General features: G+C 43.0%; 2 protein-coding genes across 5 annotated transcripts; one reads left to right on the top strand and one right to left on the bottom strand.

Annotated features, from left to right (window-relative positions):
• Nucleotides 1-2,543: 2,543 nt before the first annotated feature.
• On the bottom strand, nucleotides 2,544-8,207 carry LOC121584729 (small nuclear ribonucleoprotein Sm D3). 4 transcript variants are annotated; one of them, XM_041900795.2, is made up of 4 exons: nucleotides 8,108-8,207; nucleotides 7,537-7,666; nucleotides 7,088-7,280; nucleotides 2,544-2,711 (listed from the first exon to the last, which is right to left on the bottom strand). In XM_041900795.2, the coding sequence occupies exons 2-4, from the start codon at nucleotides 7,660-7,662 to the stop codon at nucleotides 2,647-2,649; spliced, it is 384 nt and encodes a 127-aa protein (XP_041756729.1). In that variant the 5' UTR covers nucleotides 7,663-7,666; nucleotides 8,108-8,207; the 3' UTR covers nucleotides 2,544-2,646. The 4 variants fall into 4 exon arrangements, with proteins under 4 accessions (XP_041756729.1, XP_041756731.1, XP_041756728.1 ...); XM_041900797.2 differs by having other exon boundaries at nucleotides 7,537-7,662; nucleotides 8,108-8,167; XM_041900794.2 differs by lacking the exon at nucleotides 8,108-8,207 and adding an exon at nucleotides 7,944-8,101.
• Nucleotides 8,208-8,491: 284 nt separating this feature from the next.
• LOC121584727 (protein GUCD1-like) lies at nucleotides 8,492-12,298 on the top strand. The gene is made up of 6 exons (XM_041900793.2): nucleotides 8,492-8,878; nucleotides 9,237-9,321; nucleotides 9,425-9,590; nucleotides 9,747-9,838; nucleotides 9,995-10,236; nucleotides 10,516-12,298. Exons 1-6 carry the CDS (start codon nucleotides 8,872-8,874, stop codon nucleotides 10,605-10,607), a joined length of 684 nt encoding a protein of 227 aa, XP_041756727.1. The 5' UTR covers nucleotides 8,492-8,871; the 3' UTR covers nucleotides 10,608-12,298.
• Nucleotides 12,299-12,351: the final 53 nt, after the last annotated feature.

The raw sequence follows: 12,351 nt of genomic DNA, 5'->3' as shown, positions 1-12,351 counted from the left end.
AATCCCGGATGATCATTGGAAACAGGATGCACCTGAGCTCAATTTGGAGTCTCATAGCAAAGTGTCTGAATACTTATGTAAATAAGGTATTTCTGTTTTTTATTTTGTATAATTTTGGAAAAAAATCTAAACACCTGTTTTTGCGTTGTCATTATGGGGTATTGTGTGTAGATTGCTGAGGTTTTGTATTTATTTAATCCATTTTAGAATAAGGCTGTAACGTAACAAAATGTGGAAAAAGTCAAGGGGTCTGAATACTTTCCGAAGGCACTGTATGTTTGTTTGTGTGGCACTCAAGTGAAACATGTAATATGGAAAGGAATTAAGGCAGGACACCTGCTTAAGAGTTTTATTTTATTCTGCAGAATACCCCATATTCTCTCCTTTGGTCTCTTGCAGAATAAACATTTTGGCTGATGTTAACCCTTCATATCTGAAGCAATGTGATTTCAATCACACAACAGACCTTGACTGTCCCATCTTCAGCCTCAAAGACATGGTCGCTGAAGCTGATGAGAACTTTCAGACCATGGCTATCAGGGTATAACATGTAGCTACTCACTTTCTCTTCTCAGGCCCCATTCAGATGACTCTGCATAAGCCCATACTAGTTATTCCTGAAGTTATTCTCAGTAGTTATGCCGTGTTTGGTTTGTGTTACAATTTATCCCTGCCCATCAGGCTATAGGCTATTTGGGCAGTAGTGTAACTCTCTGGTATATACACTAAGTATACCAAACATTAGGGACACCTTCCTAATATTGACTCCCGAGTGGCGCAGTGGTCTAAGGCACTGCATCGCAGTGCTAGCTGTGCCACTAGAGATCCTGGTTCGAGTCCAGGCTCTGTCGCAGCCGGCCGCGAACGGGAGACCCATGGGCGGCGCACAATTGGTCCAGCGTCGTCAAAGGTAGGGGAGGGTTTGGCCGGCAGGGATGTGAGTTTGTTTCCCACGGGGAGCCAGTATGAAAAAAACAAAACTTGTATGCATTCACTACCTGTAAGTCGCTCTGGATAAGAGCGTCTGCTAAATGACTAAAATGTAAATGTAATATTGAGTTGCCCCCCCTTCAGAACAGCCTCAATTCGTCAGGGCATGGACTCTACAAAGTGTCAAAAGCGTTCCTCAGGGATGCAGGCCCATGTTGACTCCAATGCTTCATACAGTTGTATCATATTGGCTGGATGTCCTTTGGGTGGTGGACCATTCTTGATACACACGAGAAACTGTTGAGCATAAAAAACCCAGCAGTGTTGCAGTTCTTCACACAAACAGATACGCCTGGCACCTACACCTGTTCAAAGGCACATCAATATTTTGTCTTGCCCATTCACCCTCTGAATGGCACACATACACAATCCTTCTTTAACCTGTCTCCTCCCCTTCATATACACTGATTGAAGTGGATTAACAAGTGACATCAATAAGGGATAATAGCTTTCACCTGGTCAGTCTGTCATGGAAAGAGCAGGTGTTCTTAATGTTTTGTATAACATTTGCTAAATAGCTGAATTTTGAAATGAGACTATTTTATGGTTCTGTTTGTTAAGGGTGGTGTTCTTGGGATTGTGATTGACTGGAGCTGTGACCTGGCCTCAACATTACCGTGGCCCTAAGTACTCCTTCCGCAGGCTGGACATCAAAAACTCTGAGAACAACGTGGCCCCTGGATACAACTTTGGGTGAGATCAATGAACATGTGGACACAACACTGTAAAGAGAATACATATAGCTTTTCAACAAGACTATGCTATTTCCACAGGTTTGCCAAGTACTACAAAACCGCTGATGATGTGGAAACAAGAACCTTGAAGCCATGCTCTTTTTGTCCAGACCTCTAACCACCTCCAATCTCCAGCCCCTGCCACTAAACAACATGCATGCACTCATATTTCCAACTAAGCCTCTTCAGTGTACGACCTATCAAACTGCTGTGAAGTTTAGCCAGAATGCTTGCTTACATGTGCACCGGGGTCGTACAGACTTCCTGTTTAGATTAAGACACTGCAGAGCGAGATATGGCTCGGAAAACCTACCATAATCCAGGGATGAGAAATGCATTGTACTCCGAATTGTCCCTTTATCCCAACTGTTACACCGAGAAGATTGAACGACTGCTAGCTGTTCGGGAAAACTGCCCTTTTCGTCCTCATGCTAGGTAGCAGAAGCCAGAGCAGCCATTTTGGAATGGCAGTGTCAGCCAATCAGCTCCTTCGTTGTTCAACACAACGTTCTATTCCATAACGGCTGCAGTGGCTACTGCTAGCTAGCATGAGGACAAAAACAGCAGTTTACTTAAAAACTAGCAGTCGTTCAATCTCCTTGATGTTACAGTTGGGATAATGGGACAATTCGGCGTACAACTAATTTCTCACCCCTACATTGAGGTACGTTTTCCGAGACATATCTAGCACCGGCTCCGCTGTGTTTTAATCTAAACAGGAGGCCTATTCGACCCCAGTGCAGCTGTAAGCAAGCGTAGGGTAGGAATCTATTACGGCTACTCTAAAGTTATTTGCTATCTGATAACAAGGAACAGATGAATAGTAAGAAAATCATTTTAATGGAAATAGCATTTCGCATCATTTATCAAAAAAGAATAACAAACAAGCGGTATTATAGAAAGTAGAAAATAGTTTTTCAAATTATCGCCTTTTCTGGAAAATATTTCCTCTTCCCATCCCTCCACGTCCTCGCCCCCTAGCAGCCACTGGGAGAAGAGACAAAGCAAATTGTTCATCAATCAACATACATCAAATCAAATTGTATTTGTCACATGCGCAGAATACAACAGGTGTAGAACTTACAGTGAAATGCTTACTTACAAGCCCTTAACCAACAATGCAGTTTTAAGAAAAATAAGTGTTAAGTAAAAAAATAGATAAGTAAAAAATCAAAATACTAAATAATTAAAGAGCAGCAGTAAAATAACAGTAGCGAGGCTATATACAGGGGGTACCGGTACAGAGTCAATGTGTGGGGGCACAGGTTAGTCGAGGTAATATGTACATGTAGGTAGAGTTAAAGTGACTATGCATAGATAATAAACAGAGAGTAGCAGCAGAGTAAAAGAGGGGGTGGGGAACAATGCAAATAGTCTGGGTAGCAATTTGATTAGCTGTTATGGCTTGGGGGTAGAAGCTGTTAAGAAACCTTTTGGACCTAGACTTGGCACTCCGGTACCGCTTGCCGTGCGGTAGCAGAGAGAACAGTCTATGACTAGGGTGGCTGGAGTCTTTGACAATTTTGAGGGCCTTCCTCTGACACCGCCTGGTGTAGAGTTCCTAGATGTCAGGAAACTTGGCCCCAGTGATGTACTGGGCTGTACGCACTACCCTCTGTAGTGCCTTGTGGTCGGAGGCCGAGCAGTTGCCATACCAGGAAGTGATGCAACCAGTCAGGATGCTCTCGATGGTGCAGCTGTAGAAATCTTTGATGATCTGAGGACCCATGCCAAATCTTTTCAGTCTCCTGAGGGGGAATAGGCTTTGTTGTGACCTCTTCTTGACTGTCTTGGTGTGTTTGGACCATGATAGTTTGTTGGTGATGTGGACACCTCAACCAGCTCTCAACCAGCTCCACTACAGCCCCGTCGATGAGAATGGGGGCGTGCTCGGTCCTCTTCTTTTTCCTGTCGTCCACAATCACCTCCTTTGTCTTGATCACGTTGAGGGAGGTTGTTATCCTGGCATCACATGGACAGGTCTCTGACCTCCTCCCTATAGGCTGTCTCATCATTGACAGTGATCAGGCCTACCACTGCTGTGTCGTCGGCAAACTTGATTGTGTTGGAGTCGTGCCTGGCCATGCAGTCATGGGTGAACAGGGAGTACAGGAGGGGACTGAGCACGCACCCCTGAGGGGCCCCCGTGTTGAGGATCAGCGTGGCGGATGTGTTGTTACCTACCCTTACCACCTGGGGGCGGTCCGTCAGGAAGTCCAGGATCCAGTTGCAGAGGGAGGTGTTTAGTCCCAGGGTCCTTAGCTTAGTAATGAGCTTTGAGGGCACTGTGGTATTGAACGCTGAGCTGTAGTCAATGAACAGCATTCTCATGTAGGTGTTCCTTTTGTCCAGGTGGGAAAGGGCAGTGTGGAGTGCAATAGAGATTGCATCATCTGTGGATCTGTTGGGGCGGTATGCAAATTGGAGTGGGTCTATTTCTGGGATAATGGTGTTGATGTGATCTACGACCAGCCTTTCAAAGCACTTCATGGTTACAGACGTGAGCGCTACTGGTCGGTAGTCATTTAGGCAGGTTACCTTAGTGTTCTTGGACACAGGACTATGGTGGTCTGCTTGAAACATGTTGGTATTACAGACTCAGTCAGGGACAGGTTGAAAAGTGAAGATACTTGCTAGTTGGTTAGCGCATGCTCGGAGTACACGTCCTGGTTAATCCGTCTGGCCCTGCGGCCTTGTGAATGTTGACATATTTAAAGGTCTTACTCACATCAGCTACGGAGAGCGTGATCACACAGTCGTCCGGAACAGCTGATGCTCTCATGCATGTATCAGTGTTGCTTGCCTCAAATCGAGCATAGAAGTAATTTAGCTTGTCTGGTAGGCTCGTGTCACTGGGCAGCCCACAGCTGTGCTTCCCTTTGTAGTCTGTAATAGTTTGCAAGCCCTGCCACATCCGACGAGCGTCGGAGCGGTGTAGTACAATTCAATCTTAGTCCTGTATTGACGCTTTGCCTGTTTGATGGTTCGTCGGAGGGCATAGCGGGATTTCTTATAAGCGTCCGGGTTAGAGTCCCGCTCCTTGAAAGCGGCAGCTCTACCCTTTAGCTCAGTGCAGATGTTGCCTGTAATCCATGGCTTCTGGTTGGGGTACGTACGTACGGTCACTGTGGGGACGACGTCATCGATGCACTTATTGATGAAGCCAGTGACTGATGTGGTGTACTCCTCAATGCCATCGGAAAAATCCCGGAACATATTCCAGTCTGTGCTAGTAAAACAGTCCTGTAGCTTAGCATCTGCGTCTTCTGACCACTTCTTTATTGACCGAGTCACTGGTGCTTCCTGCTTTAGTTTTTGCTTGTAAGCAGGAGGATAGAGAGTTATGGTCAGATTTGCCAAATGGAGGGCGAGGGAGAGCGTTGTACGCGTCTCTGTGTGTGGAGTAAAGGTGGTCTAGAGTTTTTTTTCCTCTGGTTGCACATTTAACATGCTGGTAGAAATTAGGTAAAACTGATTTAAGTTTCCCTGCATTAAAGTCCCTGGCCACTAGGAGCGCCGCCTCTGGATGAGCGTTTTCCTGTTTGCTTATGGCCTTATACAGCTCATTGAGTGCAGTCTTAGTGCCAGCATCGGTTTGTGGTGGTAAATAGACAGCTATGAAAAATATAGATGAAAACTCTCTTGGTAAATTGTGTGGTCTACAGCTTATCATGAGATACTCTACCTCTGGCGGGCAAAACCGAGACTTCCTTAATATTCGATTTTGTGCACCAGCTGTTGTTTACAAATATACACAGACCGCCACCCCTTGTCTTACCGGAGGCAGCTGTTCTTTCTTGCCGATGCAGCATATTTCCCGCCAGCTGTATGTTATCCATGTCGTTGTTCAGCCACGACTCGGTGAAACATAAGATATTACCGTTTTTAATGTCCCGTTGGTAGGATATCCGTGATTTTTTTTTGGGGGGGGGATCAGCTTAATATTGCAGATAGATTGTAACTTCCATCAATGTAATTGTCTGCATCACTTCCAATCCCCCATGATTTTATATATATATATATATATATTCCCCTTTATTACTTTCCAACCCCGCCACCCTTTCCCTACTTGGGGTAAACTAGTGAACAACAATGCTTAGGCCTCTACTTCCAGCTTATACTTACTATCTACATTTTATGTACACAGTCAATTTTACAATAATTATATTTTGTTTGTTTTTTTCTCCTGAACTTCTTCTAGTCTCAACCTCTCCGATCATTTTCATGATGTCCATCCGGTTTGCTTCTATATGCCATATATTTCTAACTGTGCTGTTTCCCAAAAGCTCCCAACATACAACCTATGTGGACACAGTATGCTTACATTATTAGTTGTTATCTTGTTATTATCTTGTTGTTAGTTGTTATTAGTCCCATCCTTCAGCTCCATTCAACACCTCCCATCTATCTCTTAACACCATCCATTTAGGATTTCTATTTGCTATATATATTTCAACTGTACTGTGATGTTTTACAAAAATTCTGAACCTTTCTATTCTCATTGTTTCTACAGATTGTGAATTAAAAATAAACATTTTTGCTAAAAGTATTATTATATTATTGATCGATTGACTACGACTTTTCAGATCACCCAGTAATGCTATCTGCAAGGTTAGCTCCAGGTAAATATTGCAATCCTTTAGCCATTACTGGACCTGTGTCCAAAAACAAGCTACAAATGGACAGTACCAAAACAAATGATCTAATGATTCTGTCTCTTCGCAGCATCCATGATCTTAGTTTGTCTATTTTGTTATCCAATGATGGCTAATAGGACTGATGGTAGAGGCAGATTATGCCTCGCCGTCGGATCCTTACGAGGCACCCCGACCTACGTCCCCGATATCTCAGTCTCTTTCTCATGCGAATGACAGGGATTTGGGCCTTGTCGGGTGTCTGAAGAAAATCCTTAGCATCCGACTCGTCAAATAAAAAATCTTCGCCCAGTATGAGGTGAGTAATCGCTGTCCTGATATCCAGAAGCTCTTTTCGGTCATAAGAGACGTGGCAGAAACATTATGTACAAAATAAGTTGCAAATAACGCGAAAAAACACACACAATAGCACAATTGGTTACGAGCCCGTAAAACGGCAGCCATCTCCTTCGGTGCCATTATCTGATATATTATTACAATAATCTGCTTGCATAATTTATGTGCCAAATCCAATAGGATACTAGCTTGGGCCTAGATCTCTTTGTGCTCCTGCTAACACCAACTCCATTGCTGTCATAGTCAAGCCAAACATGTTTGGCATCACAATGACTGACAAAGAGTTGGCATGATGGCACAAACAGACTGGCACGCAGGCCAGTTGGATACCAAGTGGGTCTGATTAGGGCCAGGATATAATAAAATCTGTACCTTGTGCTTTGAGAATGGCAGCTTTCCCTCTCCCAGCTCCAGCTCCCTGGTTCTTGTTCTTCATACTCTTTAGCATGGGTGTGTTCTTCAGCATGTCTGGGAGAATAAGGAATCGGATCTTGCTGCCTCGGATGTACACCTGCTCCAGCTGGGCTACACGGCCATCTCTGTGAGTCACTGTGATGTTGGCCATCTGGAGGGGGCAGAATGTTCAATCACATTTAGATGAGGAAGGAAGGGGTTGGGGGTAGGTTGTGGAGGACTACTTTATGGGGGATTCAGGGAAAAGAGATGCTGATTTGTATATCATAATGTTAAAATATAGACTAGTAAGGTATTTAGAACTTAGAGAACTTGATGCAACATGCTCAGAATGATACTTTCTATCAAATTGCAAATCATGGTAGGCATGAAATCCACTTTAAAAAGTTTGAGATGCATGTTATTACCTGGCAGTTCATGTTGTCCTCAGCTTCAATGAGTTTCCCCCGGTACACCTCCCCGGTGTTGGTCTCGCAGGTAACGATGTGGCCCTCAGCTTCATGAAGGACTTTGATTGGCACTCCAATGGACATCTTTCTGAGCACCACCACATATACAGTAATGGTTTTAGTCAAAGAGAAAACAGTTAGCTAACGTTAGCTTCTGGTTGATGTTCTTTGCCACTAAAATCAGTAGCTAAACGTTAGTAGCTAAAACAGGGTGAATGGAATTGGCTAGCTGGACGTTAGTTAGCTATGCTTGCTAGCTAACGTTGGCTAACGATAACTATCTTGCGAATGGTACATAGCTAGCTCATTTCCGTGTGCACTGCTACAATGCTAATAGCTAGCTAGTGATAACCGTAATATCTTACAGTTTAAATCCTTGCAAACCAGTTCGTGAATATTTGTGGAAATTATTCAGCTAGCACTTTACCTAGCTAGCTAATATTTTTTTATATATTTTAATTTAGGTCTAGTCTAGCGATTGGTGAATGGCAAAGATGCCCCGCTTCTTTAAAAGCTAGCCTCTCCATACCCGTTTATTTCCTGTTTGATTCGCTCATCGCCATGCCAAAGATGTTTTAGAACTAATAGCTCATTGTTCTAGCTGTGGCAATGCAGGGTGAAAACTAGAGCGAGAACTGTGTGCTGCCACCTACTGACGTCCTGTCGACGGTGCAGTTTAGTTCACTACTACAGCTTTATTATTTTACAGACAACGCTCATACCGATTTAATAAGTTTTTTTATATTCCATTTATAGTTTGAACGACAATTAAGCGACTCTAATAATGTGGGATACACTCTGTGATGGGTGTTGTTCTTGTTTGCGACCAGGGTCATTCTGGTTTCAGTGTAGTTTCTGGAGACACGATTGAGTGTGCGTGTGTGTGTGCGCGCGCTATAAAAAACACTTGGGTGTGCGCGCACCACTAGCCACCGGAAGTGAGTTTGACTCGCAATCCTCGTTCGTATCAATTATTTGAAGAAACCCAGCTAGCTATCTAGCTAGCTGAACAGAACTAGTTTAGCTATCAGTACAAGAAAACTTTATACAATTCACATTAATCCACTTTGAATGATCTAACAGTTAGTAGGTGAATCGACCATGAAGTCGACCAACCAGATGTAAATAATGATATGTGCTAGTAGGGTACGCTAATTTGGTTGCTAGCGCCAGGCAGTGCTTGCCAACACCCTCATGAGGCAATCCAACTCCGGAGCATTAATTAGCTACCAACCGTAAACAAGTCTGACTAGTTTGTGATTTGCATCTAGCAGCAAAGAACAATCCAACAGAATGTCAGGTACGTGTATGCTCTAATTATCTAGAGAGTATGTTTGAAATGTAACGTTTGGTAGTTGACCCCACCTAACTTAGCTGTAGCTAGCCACCAATGGCAATGCAATGTAAACAGAAGCAAAAGCATCCCATCCATCGCATGACATTGTCACATGTAAATAACACTTGCTGTGTTTATCAGTCGTGCAAAAGGAATGTACAATCCATGAGAAAAACATTAGTTAGCTACTTTTGTAGACATTATTTGAATTCATTTGGAGAAGCTTGCCACAGCAAGAAACTGACATTTTAGGCCTGGTGAGACCAGTAGCTAAGATTGTGTACTCGTTTCCATCAGCCTCATCACATCTTGTTTTTGACAGATGATGCTGTCCTGCTGAATGTACCCGTCATTCGGCAGCTGTACCACTGGGACTGTGGATTAGCCTGCTCCAGAATGGTTTTGAAGTAAGGGGACATTTCATCATATACTGCATACAGACATGGGTGTGCATTTTAACTACAGTACATTGTGCAGCTGAAGACCTCATCATATACAATAATTTGGCAGGTACCTCCACCCTGTGAGTGATGAGGAGTTTCAGGGTGCTTGCTGGGAGTTGAAGCTGACGCAGAGTGTCTGGACAATTGACTTGGCCTACCTCATGTGCCAGCTGAGGATCCGGCACCGCTTCTGCACTCAGACACTGGGTGTTGACAAGGGCTTCAGGAATCAGGTAATGAGTCAACACTTTGTAGGTCATCACAAGTACAATAGTTATAATACAATGGTATAAGTACATTTAATTATCATGTAGCCCACCATAACAAATGTCCTTAACTAATACGTACCTGAGAGACTTAATGTTTGTGTTTCTTTCATCTGTTTCCAGTCCTTCTACAAAAAGCATTTTGACACTGAGGAAGACAGAGTCAATGAACTCTTCCTAAAGGCTGAAAGCAAGGGTGTGGTGGTGAATAAATGGTTAGTTAACTTTGTGAAAAACTTGCACGGATAAAGAATAAAGACAAATTGTTCAAAATCTATCAGCTTGTCTGGTTAGTAATGGTTGTTTTACGGACCTAGACAGAAAATAACTAAGAGACGCTAACTTTCTGCCTTTTTTAATGTCACCTGTAGCTCTGTGACAATTCAGGAAATCCAGGAACATATTGACCAGGGCCATGTGGCCATAGTGCTGGTCAACGCTGTGGTTCTGGTGTGTGAACTCTGCTCTTCGCCTGTCAAGTACTGCTGTTTCCTGCCTGTGGGCCAGAAGTGCTTCTGCAGGAAGCCAGAATACCAGGGTCACTTTGTGGTTGTGTGCGGCTTCAACCGGAGCACTGGCTGCATCTTCTACAACAACCCTGCCTACTCAGACCGTGAGTCCTCCCTCTACACATCTGCAACAGTAGACAGGGCCACTGACTTACTAGACCCATATATTCATTAAGTATAAGTATGGAATAAATCACATTGTATTTTTGGACATTCAAGTTCTATATCTAAACGCTTCTTAATAAATTGCACAATAACATAACACCCATGAACATGTAACCAGAGGGTGAAAAGTTGACCATGTTCTTGGCAGTAAGCACAGAGAGATTGCGTAAGAGTGAAAATATCACATTGACAGAAGCCTTTGTGTGTTTTGCTTACAGGCGTGTGTTGCACCAGCATTAGTAACTTTGAAGAAGCTCGAATGAGCTACGGGACAGATGAGGATATTCTGTTTATCTTCAAGGAGAGCTGATGGCTTAGGGACAATGAAGATGCAGATTGTCTCCACATCGCTATGGCGCCCCATCCTCACTATGATGACACACCAGTGGGTCTACAGGTCCCTGAACTGGAACTGCTGGTTCCAGCTTTAGCCCAGTGTTGTAGATGGTCCCGGGCTGTCCTCTCCAGTGCTAACATGGCTGACTGCTCACAGAACACACAACACCACTCCAACGTCACCCCACCTGCCTCATTTCACATAGCCCATGCTAGTCGTCAGTGTGTAAAGGAATAATCGCTGAAGACATAAATAAAGTGTGGTTTTTAAGTTGGTTGGGGGACAAGCAGATAGATTAAATAGAATAAATGTATTTTTACTGTGTCCCTTTTTGTTTAGTTTTAATTCGGTTAGTTGATTCCACCAATTGACATTGTGAAATGGTGACCAGTGCAATACCTGAAATCCTATTCCTAATGCTGGGTGGATAAAATACCATAACACTGAAATTGATTCTAGCCTTGGAGAGGACAAAACAATGCACATACAAGGGCTTACGGCAACATGATGCTTTCTTTGGTTTTACCTGGTGTCACGCAAGTCTGATGGGCCATGTATAGCTGCTTTCCTCCCCTCAGACTTGTCTTGTTTTATTAATAGTTATTTTGATACTGTTTGTTAAACTTCACATATTATTTAGGATTTTCTAATAACATGGAATAGAGGGGAGAATTTGTTTTTGAAAGACTCAGGTAATTAATGTCCAAAGAGTCTGATGTGTTGTATTACAATAGCAAACCCATGTCACAAACTCATTTTCTTTAATGCAATACACCTCGACCCATAGCCTGTTTATGGAACCAAATCTGCCTGGCAGGCCTAGGTATTAGTCATCAGGACGTCATGTTCAACCTCAGCCTGCTGCTTTGTACAGACTTTGCTTTTGTTGTGTGCACTGATGATTACAGTCCATGTCAGTGTCATTCACATCAAGGAGCTTATTTCAGAGAATCAGTTATAGGTTCATCTGAAGGCGGTGGAGGCTAGTGGGAGGAGCTATAGGAGGACGGGCTCATTGTAATGGCTGGAATGGCATAAATGGAACAGTATCAAACATATATAAACCACATGTTCGGCTCCGTTCCATTTATTCCATTCCAGCCATTACAATGAGCCGATCCTCCTATAGCTCCTCCCACCAGCCTCCACTGTCTGAAGGTTTTTCCGTGTTGCACTACATGCCTCCATCTCCATGCTCTTTCAGTTTGAAAAATGGAGAATGGGGACACAGTGGAACGTTTGAAATACTCAGTATGAGGTAGAGGGATGCCTTGTAGGTTTTGCTTCAGTATATGACTCAACACTACCTTAAAGTTTTAAAGGAATTATTAGATCATAAGATGTTTTCTGTTGAAAACAGCAATCAAGTGGAGGCAACACACAGAATGACATCTTTACTTTATTCTCACTCAACATTTATTTTTATATTTTGGTATCATGGATGATGTTATTGCACTTTGGTTTTTGTACCAGCCATAATTATGTATTATTTAATTTTCATTTTACCATGATAACATATTTTCCCAATCTAAATGGGAAGACACTGATTTATTCCTGGTTGTGTATTTTTGTTATGAACAAATGGAATGTGTTAAAATGGCTTTATTTTTATGAAATATACAATTCCATCTATGTACTGTACTCAATAAAATAATTTGAACACATTCTTTGGTTTAGCTTATGGCTGGCTTGATTGGTCCATTCATAATCTTGATGG

This window comes from Coregonus clupeaformis, chromosome 16 (genome assembly GCF_020615455.1).
Source record: "Coregonus clupeaformis isolate EN_2021a chromosome 16, ASM2061545v1, whole genome shotgun sequence".
Lineage (NCBI taxonomy): Eukaryota > Metazoa > Chordata > Actinopteri > Salmoniformes > Salmonidae > Coregonus > Coregonus clupeaformis.
Note: the sequence above shows the minus strand (reverse complement) of the source record. Positions and strands in the feature narration are given on the sequence as shown.